The sequence below is a fragment of the Octodon degus genome, unplaced genomic scaffold (assembly GCF_000260255.1).
Source record: "Octodon degus isolate 3935 unplaced genomic scaffold, OctDeg1.0 scaffold00131, whole genome shotgun sequence".
In the NCBI taxonomy this organism is placed as follows: domain Eukaryota; kingdom Metazoa; phylum Chordata; class Mammalia; order Rodentia; family Octodontidae; genus Octodon; species Octodon degus.
Window position 1 is genome coordinate 2,517,784 of NW_004524707.1, and position 26,530 is coordinate 2,544,313.

Consider the following 26,530-nt stretch of genomic DNA (forward strand, 5'->3'; position numbering starts at 1 on the left):
TGAATATCAAACATCTTAGGCATAACACGAAACAGGTATTTTCCATCAAGTATTGATATGTTAAACATTAAGTCCCTACAGAATATGGAGATAAAAATTTAAAAAATGAAAAATATTTAAAGAATATGAATAAACAATTACATATTTTTACACAGAAATTTAGAAATCTAACCATATACAGCATTGTAGCAGGACAGTCCTGTGACATTGTTTTTCTTTTTCTTGTATCTTTTTTTCATTTGTTACCCATTTAAAAAAAAAAAACTTTTACTTGTGAGACAGTATGGTAATAATTGGTATGTCATGACAAGAGGTACACATTTAGAAGACCAGAATGACAGGCATTCCAAGCATGACCCTTCTATTACACATTGCTATCTTCAATACAGTAGCTTGCTTCACAGGTATCAGCATATATAGTTAGTCAGGGTGAGAATCCTACCAATTAACTGCTAGTTTCAAAAACTTGCTGATGTTTCTCAGGATCATTGCCTTGCCCACCTTGTGCATATGGCTTTCTCCCTATCCTATTTGGCAGCTTTTCTCCTTGCCCTCTCTTCATTGTCCAATCCTCAAGTTCTCGCTTTCCTTGTAATTGTGTTATACCTTTCTATTTGTATTTCTTCTTTTGAGCTTTTATACTAGGGAGACTATACAATATTTACACATGTGGGTCTGGTTTATTTCACTTATAAGTATATCTTCAAGTGGCATCCACTTAAATATGAAGGCTTTGAGTTTATCATTCTTTATAGCTGAGTAATACTCCATTGTATAAAAATACCACATCTTTTTCAACCATTCCTCATGTGACAGGCATCTTGGTTTTTTCCAAGATTTGGCTATCACAAATTATGCTGCTATAAACATAGGTACTCCAACATCATTATGATATGATGTTTTCAGTTCCTCCAGGAAAATTCCCAGTAGGGGGATAGCTGGCTTAAATGAGATTTCTAGTCCAAGTTTCTTAAGGAGTCTCCACACTGATTTCCATAATGGTTGTAGCAGTCTACATTCCCACCACCAGGGGAGAAGGGTTCCCTTTTCCCCATAGCCTCTCCAACATTTGTTGTTGGTTGATTTGTTTATGAAAGCCATTCTTTCTGGGGTGAGATGGTACCTCAGTGTTGTTTTAATTTGCATTTCATGGATGGCTAGTGATGTGGAACATTTTTTCATATATTTATTTGCTTCTTTAATTTCGTCCTCTGAGAAGTGTGTGTTCATCTCAGATGCCCATTGCTGGATTGGGTCTTTAAATTTAGGGGCCCTAAGGATTTTTAGTTCTTTATAAATTCTGGAGAGCAGACCTTTGTCTGAGTGCTTATTAGTTAAGATTCAGAAAAAGGATTTTGATATTGCACCCATAAGGGGCCCTAGAAAAGTTTATTAGGCATATTTTAGGGTATATTCAAGAGTAGAGTACAGGCACTCAGAGAAATGAGTTGCCTACAGTTTGGAATTGGGAATGTTTATGTGCTTTTTGGTAGTGGAAATCTATGGAGTTTGGTAATTCATCATCTTGGCCTTAGTTTTATAACTGTCCATTCAAGGCAGTGTATTCACAGGTGGAAGAGGACTGTTTGCAAGTTAAAATGGGGAACTTCACTGATATTCTGGGGTCCTATCATCCCTCTGCTACCAGGCAGCCTACTCCAGCAACAGCACTTTCTACCGTGGCCTATGCTCAGCCACTGCTGAGCTTTGCAGTGATGTGGGTCCCTGTCTTTGGTGCATTCCTCATTGCCTTGGTAAATGGAACTTCCTCCAGGTTCTCTGTGAAGAATACACCTGGTGAGTCTTCCAGGCCTAAAAAAATAAATCATTCTAATAGGTCTACTTTTTTGTGTCTTTGGTCTTTTTCTGCTTAGATGGAGATGATAGTCTTATCATCTCTATCTTATTTAATGTTGATCGTTATTTTCCTGAATGTCCAAGAGACTCCTGAGTTTCATTTCTGTTCTTTCTCAGCACCTATCATGTTTTGAATCAGTTTATGCTGAGATTTTACCCCGGATTTAAGTCCACTGGAGTGGAGGTAAAGATAGATCTTGAAGAAAACAATGATGACCTTAGAAAGTACCTGCTTCATTTGATTCTGCTGTATAGTCTGCAAGCAGTAAGGAAGAGCACTATTTTATAATAAGGGGAAGGGGACCAACTCTGCAAGTTCTGAGTTTTGGGGAATTACAGTGTTCCTGGGTATATATACATCTTCCAGGTATTCTCAATCCAAATCTGAAGGCATCAGTGGAGGAACACCTGAGAAACTCTCCTCAAAAGAGGAGCAATTATCTCCATTTTGACTGAGCCTAACTCTTTTGCATGTGTTGTCATGTACAAAGCTGGCCAGGACTTTTCCTTTTCCCTTCAGTTGTCTCTAAGCAATGCATACTGGTTTAGCCAAGGTACTGGTGGTAGTCTTTGAAGATACAGGCAGTGTTTCCCAGGAACCCCCACCTGCTGCTCCCTAGTGTGAGCCAAGGGAGGCAGGATGAAGAGCCAGTGCTCCATTCTGTCACTGACAGCTGGGATGGAGCCTTGAGGTGGAAGCTATGATTTGAAAGACTACACATCAGAGCTGAAGCACTAACTTCCAAACTTCACATACTATCTCAGTTGTGTTCTGCAGATTACACTGTCTGCAACTCCTTCTCTCTGCACATTGCAGAGGTGATTTCAGGCCTCTTACCTAGCCCAGCTCATGGCACTCACCTACTTCCTGCCATTCTCACGGTCACTCATCCCCAAGCCACTCCTTTCTTCAAGAACTAATAAAATCCAGGTTTGATCCTGGGTCAAGGCTATCCATGGCTGGACTTAGGACCCCTTGGCTCCTCGTAGCTACAAATATCCCTTCGTGTCTTTATTCTCACCAAGGGTTGTACCAGAAGTGGTAGGTTGGAATTAACTCACCAAAATTCCAGTAACTTTTCCATGAGATTACAAATATACTTCCTGACCCATGACAGGGACTGGAAATGGCTCTCTATACTGCTGGAGGATAAAATAGGTAAAACAATTCACCTAACACCTGGGTATAGGAAAGGATTTTCTAACAAAAACTCATTTGTGCAAGAAATAACAGCAAGAATGAACAAATGGGATTATATCAGACTAAAAATCTTCTTTACAACAAAAGAATCTATTATAGAGTGAAGAGACAACTCCTCAGACAGAAGACTAATATCTAGAACATATAAAATACTAACCCCCCCCCAAATACCAAAAACAAGCACCTAAAATGAAACAGCTGGTCAAGAAATAGGCAAGTGAGGGGCCAGGGAGATAGCTCAGGGGAATAAGTGCTTGCCTGGCAAGTACAAGGTCCAGTGTTCGATCCCTGGTATCACTAAAAAAAAAAAAAAAAGTAAAGTGAAATAGACATTTCATAGAGGAAGAAGTATAAATGACCAACAAATATATGAAAAAATGTTCAAAATCTCCAGTCATTAGAGAGATGCAAATTAAAATATGTTAAGATTTCATCTTATTCCAGAAAGAATGACAATCATTAACAACAACAAAAAATAACAAATGCAAGGCTGTGGTGGAAAGGGAACTTTTCTGCATTGTTGGTGGGAATTCAAACTAGTACAGCCATTATAGAAATAAGTATGGAAAATTATTTTCTTTTCACATGACAATTTCTCTTTTAATGTAGGGATTGTTTCCAATCCATGACCGGCGCAGTTCCTCGGTCATCACTCCACATGGAACACCCGGCACCCCCTTCCTGAGGGTCCAGGCAGAGCACTAGTTTGGGCCTGCTGTTCCTTCGAGCTCACTTTGACTGGCCATGAGGTCTCCCTGGAGAACATGCACACGCCTGCAGAACAGGTCCCAAGGAGAACTTGTCCTCGCGAATTACCTTGCGTAGTAGTTTAATACGTTATTCTCACCCAGCCCCTTCATATTTGAGTCCTCCCCATCTCTTAGAGGTCAAGGGGTTCCTTGAGTTTTCTTGCTCCCACCAAGACGGGTGTGTGTGGGGGGGCTCGTGCCCAGCTGAGGGTTCTCCCTCCACTGTGCAGGGGTCCAAGCCCAGATGGCAGCAGGTGAACCTGCCCGGCCAGCTCCTCCGACAGGGTCTCGTGGATCTGCCGGTGCTGCTGCAGGAGGCTCATTCCCTCGAAATGCAAGCTCACCACCGCCCTGCTGCAGTGCGTCTTGCGGCTGTGTGGGACAGTGTGGCCGCCCTTCTCGTTGCGCAGCTCCAACACCTCGGGGCTCAGGGCTTGCTCCAACATCGCGCGGATGGCAGCATCCACCGGGCCAATGGGCCCGGGCCCCTCGCTACTGGGGGACAAACACACGCGGGTGGCCATGGAGACCATGCGTCAGAGCCCATTAAGCATCCCTTACGGCCTCGGCTCCCGACCCGGAGACCTCGGCGCTGTCTCCACTCATGCGACCTGTAGTTTCTAGCTTCAGGCAGTGGAGGGGAGACGGCGATTAGAGGCCAAGCCCAGAGGCCCCTTGGTTACTACAGAGATTTGGAGGAGGGAATAAGTATGGAAATTTCTTGAAGAAGTAAAATCAGAGATCTCTCATGACCCAGCTAGCCACCTGCTAGGTGTCTTTCTCAAAGATATTAAGATATCACATTGCGGCAATACATACATACCTATGCTTACAATACCATAATTTATAATAGCAAAATCCTGGAAACAGCCTGCATACCCATCAAAGGATGACTGGATAAAGAAAAGGAGATGCCTGTGTAAAATGGAATACTACTTAGCTATAAAGAAGAACAAATTTAGGAACCTTCTGTGAAAAATGATTGCATCTGAAAACAATGTTGAGTGAAGTGAATCAGGCACACAATCCGAACACGACGTGGAGGAGATGGTGGACCTGTGCTTACTCTGCTTTTCTTTTAGGACAAAAGATGTTAATGAACTAGTTGTTTTTTTCCAAACTAAAACCTTAGCATTTAGACTTAACAGCGGTGTTGACAAGGTGATAAATAAGTGGATTTGGGGTTGCGCTTTGGCACTCAGTACCTAAAAGGTTCACCATCACTGCCATCTGGCACCTCTCATCTGAGTAAGGTGAAGTACAACTAAGAAAAATATAAAGGATAGAATGAGATGAGGGAGTGGATCTCTTGCAGATGGGAAGGATCCAGGGGACCAAGGGGGAGGGGAAGAAGGAGGAGCTGGAAATAGGTAGAGCGGAGATATGCCGGGTACAAGGTCCTTATAAGCTCAGTGTGTGTGGCCATTATGTGTCACAAACAAGAAGTAAGAGTAATACTAGCCATAAGAATGGGAAGGGGAGAAAGAGGAACTAGAAGGGAAAGGAGGAAAAGGGAGGAAGGGGGATTTAAAAAAGAAACATGCTGTATTAAGTACAGGCACCTACTTCCCAAGATGATTATAAAATGCGTGCCCTGCAAATATATACTAGTAAGATAAAAATATTACCAAAAAACCCAGACCAGAGTTCTACACTTATATTTGTTTATGAAATATTGAAAGCCTTTAAAAATATGTCTATGAAAGTGCATGAAAATATGTCTATTGTTTAGGAAAGGGTATTTGGAAGCTGTAGATATTTATATTGTGAATTTCTATTCCTTACTTCTAAATCTTTTACTTTGAAATGACTGTGACTGTGCTTTTTGAACTCCCAAGGGTTGTACTGTCAGAAAGAGAAGAGGTAAGGGAAACTACTTAACCTGAGCTCACCCCTGATCTCGTGGGTATTTAGCATTTGTTCTTCATTTGGTGGGTACCGATGGGTGGGTGGGCTTTGCATCATCACTTAGAATTTGGTAACTCCAGCTCCCTGGCTGTGGTCAGACTCGTCTCTGATTCTGGTTGACCAGTTGCTCTTTCCTTTCTCCTAGCTAGACAAGTAATTCCTAGACGTTTTTGGTTTTTATTGCTGGTTTTCCTCTGTTTCTGCTGAAGTCTTCCTCCCTCCTTGGGTGCTCCTTTTAGACAGTGATGAAGACAACTGCATTGTCATTGTGGCAGTTTCATGTAATTCATCTCTCACCCACTGAAAGTTGCTCAGCTATTATTTGTTCTGCACAAAGTCAGGAATCCATGTTAAGCTCCAAGGAGCAGAGATCTTTCATTGCCTCTCAAGTAGCAGAGTCACTAACTAGACAGCCTTTGCAGTTTACATTTCCCTAGCAGAAATTCAACACCAGTCCATTGTGGCCCACCTGCAGAATAACAGAACACACATCAGGCTTTGCCAGTGGACTGTCTTGAGGGAGAGGGACCCCTGTAAATCTGTCCCATCTGGAGTCATGGGGGGGAGGGCGCTCACCGGATATGAATACATCCCCAAATACTGCTCTTAATGTGTCTCCAGGTCCTGACCTGCCAGCATCTGATGTGCGTGAGAGCATTTGGAGTTTTCTATTTGGTTCTGAGCTACCTACTTCACTATTTATGGAGTGTTGCTTGATTTTGCAAGTAACAGGAACATTATCCTTCAGCCAGAATTTACATTTCACATATGTTTAAAGTCCGATGATGTCATGTAAGGTAATGACCAAATTGTTGGTCTAGAGGTCAGAAAATGATAATATTCTCAAAAACAGTGATGGTTTTAAGATGATGTAATCCTAAATTTAATCCCTATTCTTGATGCAAGTCTGGCACTTGCTCATGGCCTTATGCAGCTTCTGATCCCCTCAAGGATGTGTTCTACAGAATGAATACATGGCCATATTACTTCATAAAGTTCTCATGAGGACTGAACAATATGACTTACATAAAAATCAGAGTGTCAGCACTCAGTAAATCAGTCTTATTAAGGGCTTATAGGAAAGTCAAGGCAGGAATTAGCAGAATTTTCCAAAGTGTGAGGTAAAGAAGGGCAGAGAGCCCAGCAGGAGGAGAGATGGCAGCACAGAGACTCAGGAGCACCATGTCCTTAGCTCAGCAGGGAAACACAGAGGGGATGGGCTTCTCCCAGAACAGTGTTCAGATGGAGGAGTGGAGCTTGCTGGAGTGAAGTCCACAGGAGGCCAGGAGAGATTTTTGCAAAGTCCCTCAGATTCATGAACAATCTAATAATTTGTTTTCCAAAAAAATAATGATTTTGAAACAACTTTAACTTTGACTCAGCCAGAAAAGGAAATGTTCCCTTGGTGTGGTGCTTGTATGACATACCCAATGTTCTGAATTTATTAAGCTGTGGTCAAATTTATCATGAAAACTTTTGGATCAGGAGAAAACTTCTCTTCCAATAGGCCAACCCAGCACAGCACAGTCCTTATCTCAAAATACATCATCATTTGACAATGTGCCTTCTAATACTTGGCAAAATAAAGAAACCTATTCTTTGTGCAGAGTGTGGTAGTTGGGAGTGGTGCCGATTGCAAAAATATACTGGATTCATTCACACTCACACATTTTCAGAGATAATCCACTTTTTCTTAAAATGTTTATTAGAATATAGACACATACTGAAAAGCATGCAATGTCACATATGTAATGGAAATACATGCTTATAGTGGGAAGTAAGACTCAAAGATTTTCTCCATTGCTTTTCAGTTACTCTTCTGTTACTGATTATATAGACCGTGGTCTCCACAGTTCTCTGCAGCACTACTTTTGTTCCCATTCAAGGGTCCAGGTGTCATATGAGTCTGTCTTCAGACATGGAGATAGCAACTTTGAAACTTCACGGTATCTGACAATTTTGCAAAATATTAGTAAGCACCTAGCTCAGGTTGAATGAAGACTCCGTGAAGCATCTGATGTCTCCACTAGAGCCTCTGTACACTGTCACCTCCTCATATTGAAGCAGACTTGACAGGAGATTTCTGGTTGACCAATGAGATAGGGTCCTAGTCTGCTTTTTCTTTTTTTTTTTAAATCATCCCATTAACAACACAAAAACCTAAATTTCGACTACGAACACAGGAAGATAATAAAGTTATGGTGATACAAATTTATTATCAGGATCATGAGCAGATCAAGTTTTTGAGATACAGTGGTTTGGAAAACCCAATGTCAAGGACTGAAACATCTACATTTATATTCATAATCATGGTACCTAAAAATTATGCAACTTTAGACAAGTCAAATCAATGATAAGTACTTAATGTTCTATCAAAATGGAAATAGTAATATTGCTTTGCATTAGTACTTATATTGATATGTAATATGTGCAATAACATTATTATTACTCTTATTATTATGACAATAAAATAAATGAGAGAAATAATAAGTCTTGACCTTCAAATATAATTTATCATTCCTCAATATTCTTATAAAATCTGAGAATCACAGGATGATCTGAATTAAGTTTCTATCTCTCTCACAGCCAGAGATAAGGGTCTATCTGTGGATAAGAGTCAGGATTTGAGCATTAAAATGTCACTACTCATTGCCACTATGCCATGGTATGGTTAGCCCCTAAAATATCACTAGCTCAGAGAGAGACTCTGCTGCCTGGCAGTGCCTAAACATGAGCTGATAAGGGGCACACACTTTATCCAATCACATTCTAAAGATGATCACTTTCTCTGGGGCATTGTCCTAACTAAAATTTGAGGTGTGTGACTTGCGTCAGGACTAATTCCTGACAAAGTATTTACAGAATTGTCACCATCACCTTTGGTGAGTTCATTAAGGAAAGTTCCAATTCTTTCACTTTATAGAGAGAAGGACCAGGTGCCTTGATAGGAGGGTCTCATAGATCCAGTTGACATGGTCCTGAGAAGGAGAAGGTAGGCAAATGGCCGCCAGCATGTGGTGGAAAGGAGAAATGAAAAGTAACGCTAAAGGATCTGGAGTTTCCTTCAGGGTGAAGAAAATGTGCTGTAACTAGATAGTGCGAGAGTTGCCCAAATCTTAATTACATCTTTTAAAAATAGACACTGACAGAGCAAATTATAGTTTCCACAAATTTCCTATCCCTCAGCCCACACATGGCCATATGTGAAGATAAAGTCATTAATGATGAAATGAACTCAAAATGTGATCTTTAAGAGCAAGTCCTGATCCAAATTGACTGGCGTCCTCATAATGAAAGGAAATCTGGGTGCACAAAGAGTGCAGGCACCAGAGCTCTGCGCGGGCAGAGATGACTCTGAAGACAGTGAGAAGGCAGCTCCTGCAGGTCCCGGAGAGACACCTTGGGAGAACCAGACCTGCCAGGGCCTGCCTGTGAGCCTTCCACTCTTCAGAGTTAGGAAGACTTAGATCTGTGTTGTAGAAACCACCTTGCCTGTGCTGTTTCATTGTAACATCCCAAGCACACTAATGCAGACCAGTAAGAGAATAAAAAGGGAGGCTGCTGACTGGGAAGTAATATTTGCAATGCTCAATTCCAACTAAGGACTCTGAGTGCACAAAGAACTGTGACAGGCAAATAAGAACATATAACCAATGCACCAAAAGACAAAAGTACACTCCACCTCATCACCAGGGAAATCAAGCTAAAAGTCCAACACAATTTCACTACATTACAAGGAGGGTGGCTAACATGATAAAATACTAAGTTCTAGCAAGAACGTACTATAACTGAATGCATTACAAGGTTTCAGAGATGCTGCTACATGAGTTTGTCTGTCTGTTTTTGTTTGAGATTGGGTCTCACTATGTATGCCAAGCTGAGGGCTGAAAGCTGGCCTCAGATTTACAGTGATCCTCCTGCCTCAGTCTCCTGAGTGCTGGGATTACAGGAGTGCACCACCATGTTGGCTTACAGTTTTCTGACTTCTGTTATTTCCCATAAGAAGTTAGGAATTATGAAAATGTTCCTCTATGTAACTGAGCTTTTTCTCTGGATGACTTTGAGATTTTCTTCTTGTACTTGATTATTTTCAGTAGTGGTAATATGTTGCGTTATTCTGTTTGGATTTTATAGAACAATTTGAGCTTGTAATGTATCCCTTTCCCAGAGTTTGACAAATTTCAAATCATGATTTTTTTAAAGTAATATTTTCCAAACAGTGCCCCAGTCAATCTTTTCCCTAATTTTGGATCTCCAACTACATTTTTATAAGATCTTTTGACATTGTCCTATAAGATCCTGAGGCTCATTTTTAAGTATAAATATTTTATCTCTCCTCTTGAAACTGTACAATTTCTATCAACTTATCCTTAAATCCATAGACTTTACTCTCAGTTTCATTCTGTTTTTATATTCTCCCTGAGACATTTTATTAAGAGATCACATGTTTTAGTTCTAGAATGTCCTTTTGATACTTCTTTAGAAATCTGTTTTTCTATTGAGTTTTTATCTTTTTATTCATTATGATGTGCGTGCCCCTTTCCATCATGGTGAATTCTTATAACTGTTCAAAAATGCTTATGTGCTAATTCTAATATTTGGGTCATCTTGATTTTATTTACCTTTAAGATTTTCTCATCCTTCAAGTGTCTAGTAATTCTGAATTATATCCTGTACATTTTACATGTATTCTATTATGTACTTTCCAAAGTGAAGCATTTTTCTTTTTAGATTTTTTTTAAAACAGGCAGTTAACTTATTTGTAATCAAACTTGAAAAAAAATCTGTCTTTTGGGTAGCAGCACAAATCTCACTTTAGCTGCTCATGGGTAACTTAGCGATCTGCCAGAGACTTGTGCGGACTCTATGCACAGTGATGTGGGTTGAATATTAGTTGTTCCCGCCAAAAAAAAAAAGTGTCAGCAGTTGGTCCTGCTGTAGTGGCATGGAGAAGTGGCGAGGACGTCAGGAGCTGTCGGGTTGCACACCATCCAGTCTCATAAAATGGCGAATGCCATCTTTCAAGAGTAAGAGCTCACACTCCTGGGAGCAGCTTAGCTATCGTGAGGACACCTTGTAATAAAGCAAGATTACTCCTTGCATTTTGTCTTTTCCACACATAGCCTGTTGCTCTTGCATTTTCCATCATGAGTGGATGGAGAATGTGTCCCCTTGCCAGCCTTATGGTGGACATTCCAGCCCTAAGAACTGAAAGAACTCTCTTGTCTCTGTAAATGATCCCTTCCCAGGTGTTCTGCTAGCAACAGAGAATGGACTGGGTTAAATGATCTGGCTCCTCCAGCCCGGCTCCTTAATTTCCAGGTTCCCCTTCGGTTTCCAGCGGTTGTGATGATTCTTCAATCCAGAAAGGCTCTGGCTTCCTGTCAGAATTTAGTCCTCCCATGTGTTAGGGTTAATACCTGAATGTCCCCTCAGTGCCTCATGAGCTCATGTGTGGGGCATTTGGGAGGTGACAGAGTCATGGTGTGTGATCCTGGATTAGTCCGCGGGAGGGTTTCTAGCTCCAGGCATGTTGGACGCTGAAGCCTCGTGGGAGAAGGTGGTCCCTGGAGGTGCAGCCTGGAAGCAAGCAGGCCCCTACTGCCTGCTGCCTGCTGCCTGCTGCCACCTGCCGGTCATGCCAAGAACCGTTTGAACTGTTCCTCCACTCCATGCCTCCCTCTGCCTCACCTTGAAGCCAGCTGACTGTGGACTGAAACCTCTACAAACTGTGAGCCTAAGTAAATTTCTCCTCCTTTAACTTGTGGCTGTCATGTGTTTGTGCCCACAATGAGAAAGTAACTAAGATGTCATGCCATACACTCATTCCTTTCAGCAGAAAGGCAGAAAAACCAACTGTGTATGTTGTTCCATTCTCCTATGAGTGATCGCTTCTCTAGAATAAATGAGTTTTTATCCACTCTCTGGTTCTTTCAGGAGGATTCTTGCTATTTTCTCCCCTACTTCCTCAGAGTTTATAATTGCTGTCATTGGGAAGGTGGGACCAGACACAGAGCTGTACTGAAGTGGAATTCTCCATTGTCTTGTTTGTATTCTGTCTTTTGAACTTACAGGACATTACGTTCAGTCTTCAGAGAAAATTTTCCCTCAGCTCTTTGTATGACCCACCCCTCCTCACGCCAGGTCTTCATCTAAGTTTCACTTATTCTAACAGTCCCTCCTCAAGCCCCTCCCCCAGCTTCCCCTCCTCAGGCCACCTCAGGCACTACTGTCTAATGCTTCAGTAGGTACTGTATTACTGTATTTTCCATTATCTTCTCTCCCTGATCTTATACTGTACATTGATTGTTCTTACTGTTTTTTTTTATATTTTTTCTTCTCACTAGACAATAAGTTCATGAATACTGGGATTTTTCACTTTCTTTATTAACATGACATCTAGAATACTGTATGGCTCATAGCAGAGGCTCGCTAAATATTTGGTCAATGACTAGTTCACATGAGGCACACAAAAATACACTTATACCCAAATAAGTTCAACCACTTTGTCACAAGATACTTTTTTTGACCAATAGTGGTAGAGCAACTGGACAGCTCCAAGGAAAAAAGTAAATATTGATCTAAACCTCACATTTTATACAAAATTAACTCAAAATTAGTCTTGTGGTTAAATGTGCAACATAAAAATAGAAGAAATTTATTTTTAAATAGGAGAAAAATCTACAGTATCCTGTAGATTTGCAGGATACTGCTTGAAGAAGGGGGCAGCATTTTCCTTTCTAGATATTAGTCAACATCCGTCATATTCTTCCCTTACAGAATTACATGTAAAGTACAAAACTATAACAGTTTTACCAAAAAAAAAAAAAAAGCCTTGAGACAGGATAGGCATACACAAAGAATTTTTAGACATGACATCATAGAAGACAGTACATAAAAGAAACAATTGATAAATCGGACCTCATTAAATGTACTTTGGCCAAATTATAGACTTCTACTCAGCACTTAAATAGAAGGACTACTGACATTCAGAAAAGCCAGAGCACAAACATGAATATATACAAAATGAAGGATTCTGTATAGTATCCAGGGCTAGTATCAATATCAGGGTTCACTCCCTCACAGCTCCACTTTGTCCTTTTGTGGTGGCTTGAAGAAAGGAGGCAGCACTTTTCCTTTCTAGGTATTAACCAACAGCTGTCATGCTCCTCCCTTGCTGTCCTCGCAGAGTGCCCTGGGACAACTTGCCTCCTCCCTCAGGGTGCTCCTGCCATCCCTGGGGTTGCTTCCTGACTGGTCTCCTGGCCTCTCTCACTGGAGGTGAAGTTTTCGGTCATGCCACCCCCTCCCAGTTCCATTGCTTCAGACCCTGAAGAAGTAGCAGGGAATCACTCTAAAGTGCCTAAATCAGGGAGGGAGTGACTGGCTCTATGACTAACATTCCAACTTCCCCAAACGCCAATAGCTGTGATGAGCACAGTCAGGAGTCCTGAATATTCCCTGGTTTCAGCTCTGCCATTTTTTCTCAGAATGGCTGTCAGTCAAACAGCTCCAATCACCTCCTTTCCCACACCCTAGTGAATCACTTCAGTGACAAGTGTAGCCTTCCTGAAGCCCTGCACCCACTTAGACTAATCACAGATTTGCACTTGGGCCAATCAGCAGCTACAAATTAGAACCAATCATAGGCCTACCCTTGAACAGGCCTGCAGCTGCTATATAAGCAGCCCTCTCCTGGCATTTCCTGTGTTAGTCCTAGAGGGTTTCCTCTGGGGTGCTGACCTCCTTGTGCTGCCATAAACAGGTCCTGTCAATTTGCTTGTGATTATTTCTCTGGTTGTGGGGTTTCATGTGAATGGACTCAGGATATTGAGTGCAGAGGTATGGCTAGCTCATTTGTTTTAAGAGAAAGAGTGGTAAACACTAGGGGTTTGTTAGCTCTGACCTGCTCCAGAGACCAGAAAAGTCAGTCAGTAGAATGAAGCAGGAGCAGGTGTCACACGAAGGTGGTCAGAGGTGGCAGAGGCCAGCACCTGGCAGAGTTGGCTGTGTTAACGGATGACATCCAGCATCACCTGGAGTCATCTGGTGGCATAAGGGCCAGGAACAGAGCTGCACTTTGCCGATTCGATTCATGTTATCTGCCTGAATTGAGCAAACAATAGGCAACAATTATGCAACTAAGGAGAGACAGCACGTATGGACCGCTCTTAGAACATAAGTTGGTGCTCAGCAGGTAAAAGGAAAAATGAAAATAGTTCTCCAGTGAATGTTTTACTTTTTTTTTTTTTAACTTGATTTCAGAGATTGCCTTGGGCTCTTTTTCTAAAATCAAGCAGATTCATGGTAAATCTGTTTGCTTTCCTTCTCTTCAGAAGGCTGAAATATAACCATGTCATAGTCCATGTTACATCATAATCTACCCAATTATTTCTGCTAAGTGGCAGCTAGGAAGTTCATATTTTAAACACTTGCAGTAAACTTTTCAGCTGACCTGGGTGGGGAAGTCATTGGTAGACATTTCCCCTAATTTGTCTCCTTTTAGGAAGCATCAGCATGTCTCTCAGTATCACTTCCTATGAAATACAACACTTACGTACGCAAACAGCTTGTCTTTCATGGCTTTCCTTGCAAGGTTACCACGAGGCTGGATGTAGCCTGGAACTGACCGGGCACCTCACCGGCTGGTGCACTCTCCCTCTCCTCCCGGCCCCCCACTCCCACCCGCTCCTCTATGTGCCGGAGAAGTATCCTAGTGCTTCACATACTGTTGTTTTCACTTTTAACGGATGAGAATGGCACCAAAGCATGATTCACTACATAACTTGGTAAATCAGGAACAACGAAGGAACATCCCATCCACATACTATGCAATCATTTGTCATACCTGGCTGTACTTGAGTTTTCTCATATTTCTCTTCTCGCACTAGGCTTTAGGACTTTCAGAAGGAAATTTAACTTTTCCCATCAGTTTTTGTTTTCTCTGTCAAGGTCATCCTTCTAAAAGTCACACTTTTCTTGAGGAGGTAGTGACTTTTCAGGAGTGCCTTCCTCTCCTACTGTCATGTCCAGACTCCAAGGAGAGACTCAGATGTCGCTGCTCAAGGATGCTTTCAGGATGGCTGAGGCTTTGAACCTAAGTCCTTGTTTTATCACTCACAGATGAATTACTTGTGTTGCTCTGTCCACTCCTCCTATGAGCAGATTAGGGCTGTGTTGGCAAGACCCTCAGAGCTCCCCAAGATTGCTTGTTTCTGGCATCAGATCACTCATGCTGGAATTCTTGAGGTTTCACAGGTCCTTTGGCTCAAGTGAGTCTGCAAGCCCCAATTCCAGCTTCTTCCCCTAATCTTCTTCCTAATTCAGGCTCACCCTTGACCCAATTTCCCCCAGGCTTCACTGCTGTAGACTGCTGAGGAGCGGACCTCTGGTCTGACTGTCAATGCTGCAAGTTCTGTCTCATCCCTCAGGTATCTCCGGACAGAACCTGCGACCTCTGGACTTCTGGTGGTGTATAGGCCACAGGTGCCATGAGGCTTACGCTGGGGAACAGCTGCCCGTTGCTGCACCTCCTGGGGGCTCTAGCCTTACTCCTGTGTCCCTCCAGCTTGCAGGGTGAGTACGATGGTCGCCAGGGGACAGGGCCCTGTGGTAGCTTGCAGGAAGGCAAAGTCAGGCATTCTGTGTATGCTGTATTAGGAATTTTGAATTTGTGGCCAAAACATGATTTATACTAATTTTTGGGAGGTGTAGCACTGTTTTATTAAGTTGTCATTTATTTTTTTCAATTTTACATTTTTATCTTATTAGTATGTGTTTGTAGTTGACACAGCTTATAATCGTCTTGGGGAGTGGTTTCATGTTTATTGGTTATTTTTACTTAATTTAGGTTCCAGGGATCAAACGCAGGACCTTATGCTTGCCAGGCAGGCGCTCATGCCTCTGAGCTATCTCCCCAGCCTGGTTTCCTGCTTAGACCACAGTATTTTTTTTTAATCCCTTCCCCTCCTCCTAATTCCCTGATCTTATTTTTCAATCTTGTTGATATTATTAATATGATATATAATGTTTACACTAATTGAAGCTATTGGGTTCCTGTAGATGGTAAATATTTATTCTACTTATTTTCCCTTCCTCTCCTCCTCAGCTCTCCTATTTTTTCCCTTGGACCACATCCCTGTTGCAAGAAATCTGCCTCCCTATCTCATTCTGTCTTTATTCTCCTATTTATTTGTACTTGCCCTCACTGAAATGTGAGATACTCTGTGGTATTTAAGCTTTGGTATCTGGTTTCTTTCACCCAACATTCTGTTTTCCAGGTGCATCTGTTTTCCTACAAATATCTCAAATCTTTCTACTTTGTAGCTGAATAGTATTCCATTATATAGTACCACATTTTTTTTTATCCAATCATCTGCTGATTGGATACATGTTGTTTTCCAGGATTTTGCTATTATGAATTACCCTACTGTGAGCATTGGTGTGTGTATGTGTATATTGCCGTAGCTTGATGTCTTAAAAGCTCTTTGGGGAAGATACCAAGAAGGAAGATACCTATAAGATTTCTAATTTCAGCTCTTTGAGAAATATCATACTGATTTCCATAATGGATGTACTAGTTTATATTTCTACGAACAGTGTGAAAACGTTCCTGCTTCACCACACCCATGCCAGCATTTGTTAGCTTTTGGTTTCTTCATGATTGCCATTCTTTCCGGAGTTGCAATCTTAACATTGTTTTAATTTGCATCTCTCAAATGGTCAAGAATGTTGACCATTTTTTAAAATATATTTGTGATCAGAATCAATCATTTTAACAACTCACAAATTAAATGTTTTATGAGTGATACAATAAATTATTCATTAATTTTCATTTTAATTTAATGGCATGGTTTAACTATGAGATATTTTAAAGCTTTTAGTATTTTTAGGTATATGCAATTAACATTATAAAGGGAAAATCTTTATATGGATAATTCTGGGGATTTACTCTAATAAAAAGATAATTCTAAAGAACTTCATTATATCTAACTATGAAAATGTTTATAATTCCTTTATTTTTAAGTGAGCTGTTTATCTCCTGCTATATATTTACTATTTTGTTGCCACCTTTAACTGTCTGTAAAGAAAATATAAAGTGATTTTGCCTCAAATTCTGAGAAAATCAACTAGAATTAAAATCATAGGGAATGTGCATAAAAGTTCTTTAAGTTCTTTAAGCCAAAACACAAAATTTTATTTTTGCAATTGGTAAGTAATTTCTATTATGCAAGCATTTAAGGCAAAATCTCTCCATAATTCTCTTCTGTAGTAAGAGATTTAAGAACAAGTGCCATTCTTGGGGCTAGTGGGAGAAAGTACCTGGGTGTTTTGGGCTTGCACAGCCCTTCCATGTTTTTGCAGGGCAGTTTCCCCATATTACACATTTCCTGAGTAGAGGACTCTTCTCTTATCAACATTAAGCTTGATCCTGAACGATCGTCCACAGCCTGCAAGCAGCACCTGCTCCGTACTGAGGCATGCTGTTCAGGTGGACGCCACAGCAAACGACACTGATGCTTCTCACACACTGTCTGACCTGGGCAACCTGCTTGCCCTCCCTGTGCTTCTGTGTTTCTATTTGTAAAATGAGACCAATAATAAATGAACAATGGTATTGTTGGGATTACATGATGTTTCTTTCACATCAGATGGGTAATGTGTCGCAGCACAGCATGGTCTGACGGAGGTGCATCTCATGCGTATGGCATGAACACCCAGTCATCAGTCATGAACTGAAGGATCATGGATTTTTATTTTGTGCTTAAACTTGACACACCATATGGTACCTGACATACCATAACACACACACACTCACACACACACACACACACGCATGCACGCACACACACATTGTTAAATGTTAAAAGTATTGACAAAATAGTTCTACAAAAAGTGAACTGTTACTTGTAGCTTCTCCAAGTACGTGCATACAAACCCTTCTTCATTCTTTCAGGCTGCCACATACAAGGTGGCACCATCACTCTGTGAATTATATGGTATTGTTTCATGAGTAATTAGAGTATATGGGGAAGAAGAAACATCACCTAGTAAATCTCTTCATGCTAGGACCCTTGCACATCCCCACAGGTCTGTGTGTGAGAGTCTTAGTTCTCGTGTGGCAACAATGTAAGGTGATAGAGATTTTAGAGTGGGCCTCAGGGGTACACCTTCCTGTCACCAGGACTTCCGGGCTCCCTCCTCACTTTTTCACTTCTGGGTCACAGTGTGAGTGATTTGCTACACCTTGGACTGTTGCTGATGTGCTGTTCGCTAGGGGGCTGCAGCAATAACTCCATCAGATCATGACCTGGAACCTCGGACACTGAGCCACAATAAGCCATCTCCCTTTCTAAGTTAACTACCTCAGGCATTTTGTTACCGTGATGGAAAGCTAGCATTCCTTAGTAATGAGTCAGAAAAAGTCTTGGCTAGACAGGTGGCTCCAGCCTATAATCTTAGCACCCTAGTAGGCTGAGGTGAGAGGATCAAAATTTGAGTCCAACCTGGGCAATTCAACAACTCAAGGAGACCCTGTCTAATGATAAAAATTTTAATACTGGGGATGTAACTCAGTGTAAATGCCCTGGGCCCAATCCCAATATTATAAAACAAAATTCTCCCTTTCTGTTTCCAAGGTTGCAGTGCCCCCCCTGACATTCCACATGGGCAGTACACATACCTTACTGGATACCTAGCACTCACGACTGAGGTGAAGTATGAGTGCAATAAAGGATATGCTCTGGTCGGAACAGCCATAATCTCCTGCATGTTTTTAGGATGGTCGTCACCTGCTCCTCAGTGTCAAGGTAACCCAGGATTCCCAGGGACAGCAGTACTGCCAAGTGGCTCAAACCTGACTCAGAAAAAGGGCCCACCTAGCTAGAGCACAGTCTCCCTGGGCCATGCCCGAGCTGTAGTTGGCCATGGCATAATTTCCACTACCCAAGAAACAGCACCTGGGAGTTCTTGTGCACTCCAGGACCTTTCAGAAGAAAGCTGACTTCTCTGTCGGTCACCCAGTTATTATACCAGACTATGCAAAATATCTGTAAGAAGGTTATTTATATCTTTCACACTCAACAATCGCAGGACCTAAATTTGTTCTATACAGGAGAAACCCAAGGCAGAAGTCCTGCTTATGAGTAAAGGGTTCAGACTGTAATTAATTCACACTCTGGCACTGCCCTTAGAAGTACCTTGTGTGACTTGGGGTGAGGTGTCTAGCTTCTCTGCTCCTCAGTTTCCTCATCTCTCTAATCAGCATGTCAGTATCTTCGTTGAGGAGATTCTTACGTGAGACTCACATGTGCAGAATACTCAGCACATAATCTGCCATATAGTAAGTGCTCAGCAAATACTAACCAGGAGTTATATTGACAGTGGGGTAGCAGCAGTAGTACCATGGTGGTGGCAGTAGTGACAAAAGAAAATTAGATTTCAGCAACAATATTTCTTATATGTTTGATTATCAATGTCAAATGTACTTTCTTTGAGATAAACAAGATGGTAAGGTAATGTGTTCTAATTACAGCTTTGTGCCTAAAGCCAAAGATACTGAATGGAAAGCTGTCTGTGGAGAAGGAGCAGTATATCAGCCCTGAAACTGTCACCATCCAGTGTGACCCTGGCTACAGGATGGCTGGCCCCCAGAGGATCTCCTGCTCAGAGGACAAATCTTGGAGCCCAGCTGTGCCCAGCTGTGAAAAGGTGGATAATAGTCAATGAATTTTATATCATATGACACTCATCTTAGACACTTTTCTGTTTGGGGACAAAATACCAGACAGCCACAATTTAGAGGAGAAGCGGTTTATTTTGAGAAGGATTTCTTTCTTTTCTTTTCTTTTTTTTTTTTGACTGGCTCAGGCTGCCTTAAGTGCGGGCCTGGTAAGTCATGTGGAGCTGGGGATTGAACTGCGGTCCCCTGCGCCTGACTGGGTTTGCCCTTGCAGGCACTTAAACAATTGAGCTGACCCGCAATCCCCGAGAGCAGTTTATTTTGGCTCAGAGTTCCAGTCCATGGTTGGCTGACTCCAGGTAGAAACAGTACAGAAGAGGGGCCTGGAGAGAAAAAGATATAGCAGCCCTGGAAGCAGAGAGGAAAAGGAGGCACTTAGAACACGGCCCCAGTGACCTGCCTCTACCAGGCCCCAGCTCCTAAGGGAACAGTCAGCTCTGAGCTCACCAAGGATGGGTCCTCTGTTGCAGATAACCCCACCATGAGCCACATGAGAATACTGAGGAACATTTTAGATTTAAATCATGACACTACCTTAAAACAAATTATAGATCAGATAGTTTATAAAATGAGGAAAAAGTCATAGTCCTAAAGGATCATCTCAATCATTTGGGCCAACACATATAGTGTTTATTTGGTCTTATTGTACTTCATTGGTTTATAAGTGGCCAGCCCAGGGAGACAGCAGATCTTATGAAAAAGATATCTTGGTCCTAGCCCTAATATCTGGTTAGCTTTTGTTTCAGTTCCGATCAGTGAGTAGAACTGACGGAGTGGTTGTTCTTTCCCACATTTGGCATTCTCATAAGTTTAGGTTCACCTCCTGGTTTAAACTGATCCTGATTAACATCTACAAACAGATCTGGACTCAGCTCTCAGGAAAATACTTTGTCAGGACTACCCATTTATCCTTGGGTCATCCCTCACCTTCCAATATTTCTCCTATCACATGGAATCCCAAGAGATGTTTAACAACAGAGAATGGGAAGGCTTTCTAAAATTATCATTTTGATTTTCTTTTTCAGCAAGTTCCTGAAGATCATAATATTGTCGAAGCAGGCAAAAACCTCTTACAATGTCTCCCAAGTCCCAGGGATGCAAAAGTAGCCCTGGAGTTACGCAAACTTTCTCTGGAGATTGAAAAACTGGAGCAAGAGAGAGACAAGAAGAAAATCATCTAAATATATGACAGCTCTTTTCTCAAGAAGATGAAGCAAAGATTTGCTTTTCTGTATGCTGAGAGAAAACCTCAGTTTACCAACTCCATTCAAGCATTATCATTTATTGTAATAACTTCGGTAGAACTTGCTAATACGCATAGTGACCCTGGAATGAGAAATTACAAATAATTTTTATATCATTAACCTGCTTAAATTTTTATACTTCTGGATTTGGTAGGCTGGGTGAAATAAACCATTATTAACAAAAATAATTTTCCCTGTTGTGAATAGGGTACTGGGATGACAAAGGTATGAAGAGAAGGGAAAAGAGGTGCTCTGAAAAAGAAGTGTTTTGCAAAGTGAGCGTGGGATCGTTATAGTGAGAGAAGCACCCACTGCCGAGTGCAGGCTGGGCTGATGAAAATGCTCATAGTGTCTTTTATATCCCAGTTTTGATGTCAGATGTAGGCCATACCATCAAAAACCCACCCAATCTTGTACCAGAAAAATCAAAGAGCAGTCTCTGATTGCCTCAGGTGCTTTTGGGATACCGAACATGTATTCTGAATCTCTGTGATTGACAGTTTTCTGAGACTGACAGGTCACACCCAATTGGCCAGCCCCTTTGCCATGCCCTAGTTTCCTGCTTCGTTTCCCCCTGAGAGACAAGAATTCTTGTAATTCTTTATAAGCTGCTGAGACTATGGTGGTCTCTGTCTTCACATGGCTATATCCAGTTAAAAGCGGCTGTAGGTCATACCTGCTAGGGATTATGTGCATTCTTATGTCTTTGGGATGTTGTAGCAGGGTTAAAAGTAAGAAAAGAAACTTGTCAGAAGACAATGAGAAAAGTGTCAGTGAATCATGGAGCCAAGAAAGCTTGGTGAATGTGTTAGAAGAGTTGTGGGCTCCTCAGTCACCATCGGAAGCCTTGATTAATAAACGTTCCCATTAGCTTGGGGACGCAGAGCCCCGGTACAAGAGGGAGTAGATCAGAATATCTTGATTTGTCTTAAAAGGTGGACTATGATAAATTCAGCAAGTAGAGACACTAAACACTATTTCTGCACTTCTTGTGAAAAAGAAAGCATGAAGAGAGATAGTCAAAAAGTTTCCAAGAGTCTAGGTGACATATCCCAAGCAAAATTACTCCTATTATACTCAAAAGTCCCAATATAGGTGTCCATTTAAACTGTGGTAGACTAGAGAGTATTACTATTTATTTGTAACTGAAGCAGAACTGGAGTCATGCCTTTTGAAAAAGAGCCCCAGACCTTCCAGAGTTCACAGCAGCAGCTTTCTTTTAACAAAGGAGGTGACCTGAGATTGCCAGGTTGACTGTGACCACAACTGAGCCAAGTTTGCAGGTCTATCAGCTGGCCTCCACTAGTAATCCTGGGAAAATTTGACCGTATTCCCATATAGGGTTTTTACAACTTGTCACTGTGTCTCTTGAGGAAGGGCTAATTCACGTTCTAGACTGGCCTTGAAGGTCCATGAGGAATTGAGAACAAGACCAAGGTCTTGAGCGGCTATTCAGCTGCCCTTCTTGCCTTTCTATCAGCCTTTTGATTTCCTAAGGAGACCCTCGTCTCTTGGAATGAATGACAGCAATCTGCTTGAGAAGACAGCCTGTACAAATTACACGAGTTTCTATTTCTGCTTTATCTTCCTAGGAAGGCAGTAGGACACTGGCACAATTAAAAACTCAAGGTTGAATACTTGGCCTTCACTGACATTGTAGGTCAAAGTGAAAGTACTTCTTAATAGGGATCCCTTCAACCCTAATTATGACTACAGATCTACAGGAAGGTTTTCCAGAGAAGGAAGTTGAAATAGAATAATTGAATTTGCATGACATCCACGGCCACCCAGGGCTCTTACAAGGGACAGAGATGTCTATGTACGGGGCATTGAAAATTGCCCTGAGCCCTTCAATCCTATTTATCAGAGCAGAATATGATGGTTTAGGCTGGTCTGGCCCCTCTGTGTGACAGGGACAGATCTCCTGACACATGGAGAGTTAGTGGGGTGCTGAGGTTCCCAGAGTGTCTTAAGGCCTTTGCTGTCCTGCTCAAGGTATTGGACAACTGAAAAACACAGTGAGGTTTTACATTGATTAAAAACATTTAAGACACGGTGGCACACACTTGCAATCTCAACACTCAGGAAGCTGAGGCAAGAGGATCAGTATGAGTCTGAGGTCAGCCTGGGCTGCAATGTGAGTTCAGGGCCAGCCTGAACTGCACAGTAAAAACTTGTCTCAAAAAAGAAAACAAAATTAAGGTGAGAAAAGAAGGGAAAAGAAGTACTCTTAAAACATGTATCTATGAGTGAATGCAGGTCAGTTAGTGTAGGAAAAGAACTACAATCTGTAGAACACAGGATGGGAAGGCCAAAAGGCTCCCAGTGCCCACAAGGTTAATGGTCAATGCCTTTTACCTCCACCTGATGTCAAATGTAAGCCAGTCCACCAAAAACCCACATGATCTCATGCCAGAAGAACTGAAGACAGAGTTCTCCAATTGACACCAGGTGCAGGGCTCAGCAGCTGCTGGGCACATGTATCCTGAATCCCCATGAATGACAGGTCTCTGTGATTGACAGGCCAGGCCCAAGGGCCCAGCCACTTAGCTATGTCCTAGACTCCTTCCTCACTAGTGATACTGAGGTTCTTGGGGTCCAAGATGTGCTTTCAGGTTCTTGTGATGACAAACTAAGCATGGAACGGTGTTTACGATGGTACAGAAGAGACAGCTAAAGATTGATGAAGTTTAAAGGATGACGTTATGATCAGATGGAGTAGGCTGATACCAGCAGAAAGGAAAATGGCACAAGTGGTGAGTGCTGGCCTAGCTGGCCTAGCACAACAGCATCATGGTTGGGAGTCATAGGAATCTTGCAAGGTGGGCCAAAGGTGTCTCTGTCTTTCTTACCTTCTCTCTGTCTCTGGATAGTAGACCTTAGGACAAAGGCGGAGGTTTGGTCCTGGGATTTGGTCAGGTGCAGGTGAGTAGAAGGGGATTTGTCCCATTGTTACCATATACACTGAGCCCATGGCTCTGCAAATGTTGAGGAATGAAATTGTAAACTAAAGGAGAAGGTTAGGGGAGTTTACTGGAAATAATGATAAAAGAAATAGCCCTTCTGGATGCCTGTGTACCACAGGTGGCTCTGTGACTTGGAATGACCAGTTGGCACTCGGGCTTTCCCACCCCATTCTTCAACATGTAGGGTTTACAGGAAACTGAGATTTTGGGGGAAAACTGGTTATTTTTCATTTAAGCTTCATCAGAACTCAGGAACTCAGTTGAGGTGGCTGAACCCCCCTTTAGTAGTGAGCGAGCTGCATTTCATGTGCAGTGACCGCTTTCATTCTTGGTCCAAAGTCCTAGCTCACAGTCTATTCTTTTTAAATTCCTGTCATTAGGCTGGTTGCCTAGCTCCAGCGCAGGCTCCTCCTTTAGAAACTGGCTTACTCACAAGCTAACTGAATAAGCTATTCCTTACGCATCACCCCAACTGCGCTGTCTGTATTCCTAGTTTCCATTTGGATACCTATGCTATATAATACGTGTGACCCATGCAAGTTCCTGCCCTGCACTTAGCTGTGTTTCTCTTACACATCATTGTATCCCAGTGGCTAGGAAGGACAATAGGTTCCATAGCGGTGTTCATGAGAGTCTCTTCTTGTTAACATCAGGAGCAGCTCTGGTAAGTCATCTTCCTGAGTTTCTGGACTGTAGCTCTCTCTGTCAGTGTGATATCTTTCTCCCTTTTCTTCTCCTGTCTGTTGACTGTTACTCTCCATCTCTTTCTCTCTGTCACTCAGGAACACATTCCACTGTGTTTGGTAATTCTCCTTAGACATGCAAACAAGTTGTGTGTATGTGTGTGTGTATATGTGTGTGTGTGTGTGTGTGTGTGTGTGTGTGTTTATACTCTCCACATTCCTTGCTCTGGGGTGTACATAATATTTCATTAAACACATCCCTGTTTTCTTCAGCCATTCCCTGTGATGAACACCTATGTTGTCTGCAGCTCTCCTTTAACACCAACTATAACTGGTACTGTAGAATGGAACTTTTATGGTTTTTTTCCCCCTCTAGGAAAAAACAATTTCTCCAAACTTCCCTCTGTTGAGCTTGTACACAACACTCCCCTCAACCTAAAAGAAGTGACAGAATATGCAGATGCCCCAGGAGGCCTCAGCCCAAATTCTGTTTCCCAAGAAAAGAGATAGAGTCAAAGATGGCTGAAAGCGATAGAGCAGTTATATAGATTTGCTTGGTCTCTCTGAGTTCGCTCCCCTTGCCCACCTGAACAGGATGACATAGAGATTTGAGGCAATTAGGCTCCTCATCTCCTTGGAACTAACTTTGAGTGAATGCTTTTTTCCTTTTTACTAAAATATATGGTGTGCTGGGGAGATAGCTCCATGGTCTAAATGCCTGCCTGGCAAGCACAAGGACCCAGGGTTGCATCCCCAGTAACACATGCTGTGCTGCCCTGCACCAAGCCACGTGGTGGTGCATGCCTCTAATCCCAGTGCTGGGGAGGCTGAGACAGAAAGATCACTGTGAGTCTGAGCTGTGCAGAGAGACCCTGTATCAAATAAAAAAACCCCAAACTTTAAAATATATGGCTTCCTTTGATATGGTCAGCACCGAGCAAATGAATCTAAGCATGCACATCTAAATGAACCTAAGTGACAGGGAGCATAGTGATTCTGTGGTAGACATTCTTGGAACTGTTTCTTTAAGAAACTGCATGAGGCTTTATTTTATTTTATTTATTTGTTTGTTTGTTTGCTTGCTTTGGAGACAGGAGTCTTATTACGTAACTCAAACTAACCTTGAAGTAGCCCAGGCTCGTCCAGAACTCTGTAACCCTGCCTTTGCCTCCTGAGTGCTTGACTTACAGGAGTGCCCTCCCCAGCCAGTTCACTGAGGCTCTCTCTCTGATATATGACCTAGCAAGACATTGCAGTTACCAGTTTACTTTTGTGAGCAGTTCTTTTCTTTCCATACTAACAAAACTATACAGTATCATTTACCTTATAAATGTTTCCAACTTCGATTTCATTTGATCTTTTAAATATCTGTAGACTGTATGATGATCCCACTTTCTTATTCCTGATTTTCATAATTCAGTTTCTCAGTCTTTTCTCTTTCTGATCATGTAAGCCATAGATTTATCAGGTTTGTTGATTTTCTCAAAGAACTAGCGTTTGGTTTCATTGTTGGTATAGGGGAATGAAACTCCCAACCCAAAAGATACCTGGGATGTTCGTGTTCTCTAAAACCAAAACATAAAATTTAGGAACAACAGAGATAAAGAGAAGAATATTTATTGGGGAAAGAAAGCTTCTGTCTGAGAGAGGAACAGAAGGGGACCCGAGTGGGTTGCCAAAAGGGCCCTGCCTTATCTAGGGGTTTATAGAGCAAAACCACAAAGTGAGGTAGAAAAATGGAAACTCATACATGAGGTGGGACAAAACTGTGGTCCACCAAGATTAGTTGCTTAGGTAAAGTTGATTAAATCGGGATCAAATGGGGAAGCGAGTCACATAGTAAGCAGACATGAACGCGGAACAGGGGCTTTTCCTGTAGGGGTTGGATCATCCATGACTCCTGGCTCTTTCAAAGTGACTGATACCTATTTAGAATATCCATTCCTGATGCCCATCCGTAGGGAGGAATGTGGCTCCTTTTGTTTACTCTTTTGTCTTGAGGTCTGCCCCACAGTGGGAGTGTCTGTCTCTCCTACAGTTGCAAGGTTTGTCTTCCATATTGTCTCCTTCTGAGTGCCTAGCCCTGTCTGACCACCTATCATATTTCTATCTAACTCAGCTGCCTACAACAATTCCCCCTCTTAAGAAGTAACCTGAGCTACTCTGAGGGAATCATGGACG

General features: G+C 42.0%; 1 protein-coding gene, 1 non-coding gene and 1 pseudogene across 2 annotated transcripts; 1 reads left to right on the forward strand and 2 right to left on the reverse strand.

The window, feature by feature from the left end:
* Window positions 1–3,945: 3,945 nt before the first annotated feature.
* On the reverse strand, window positions 3,946–4,361 carry LOC101567820 (annotated as a pseudogene).
* Window positions 4,362–15,088: 10,727 nt separating this feature from the next.
* Window positions 15,089–20,875, forward strand: LOC111812594 (C4b-binding protein alpha chain-like). The gene is made up of 4 exons (XM_023701170.1): window positions 15,089–15,291; window positions 18,354–18,524; window positions 19,250–19,425; window positions 20,482–20,875. The coding sequence occupies exons 1-4, from the start codon at window positions 15,207–15,209 to the stop codon at window positions 20,635–20,637; spliced, it is 588 nt and encodes a 195-aa protein (XP_023556938.1). The 5' UTR covers window positions 15,089–15,206; the 3' UTR covers window positions 20,638–20,875.
* Window positions 17,361–17,459, reverse strand: LOC111812618. The gene has a single exon (XR_002818083.1). It is a non-coding gene; the product is annotated as a small nucleolar RNA U13 (small nucleolar RNA).
* Window positions 20,876–26,530: the final 5,655 nt, after the last annotated feature.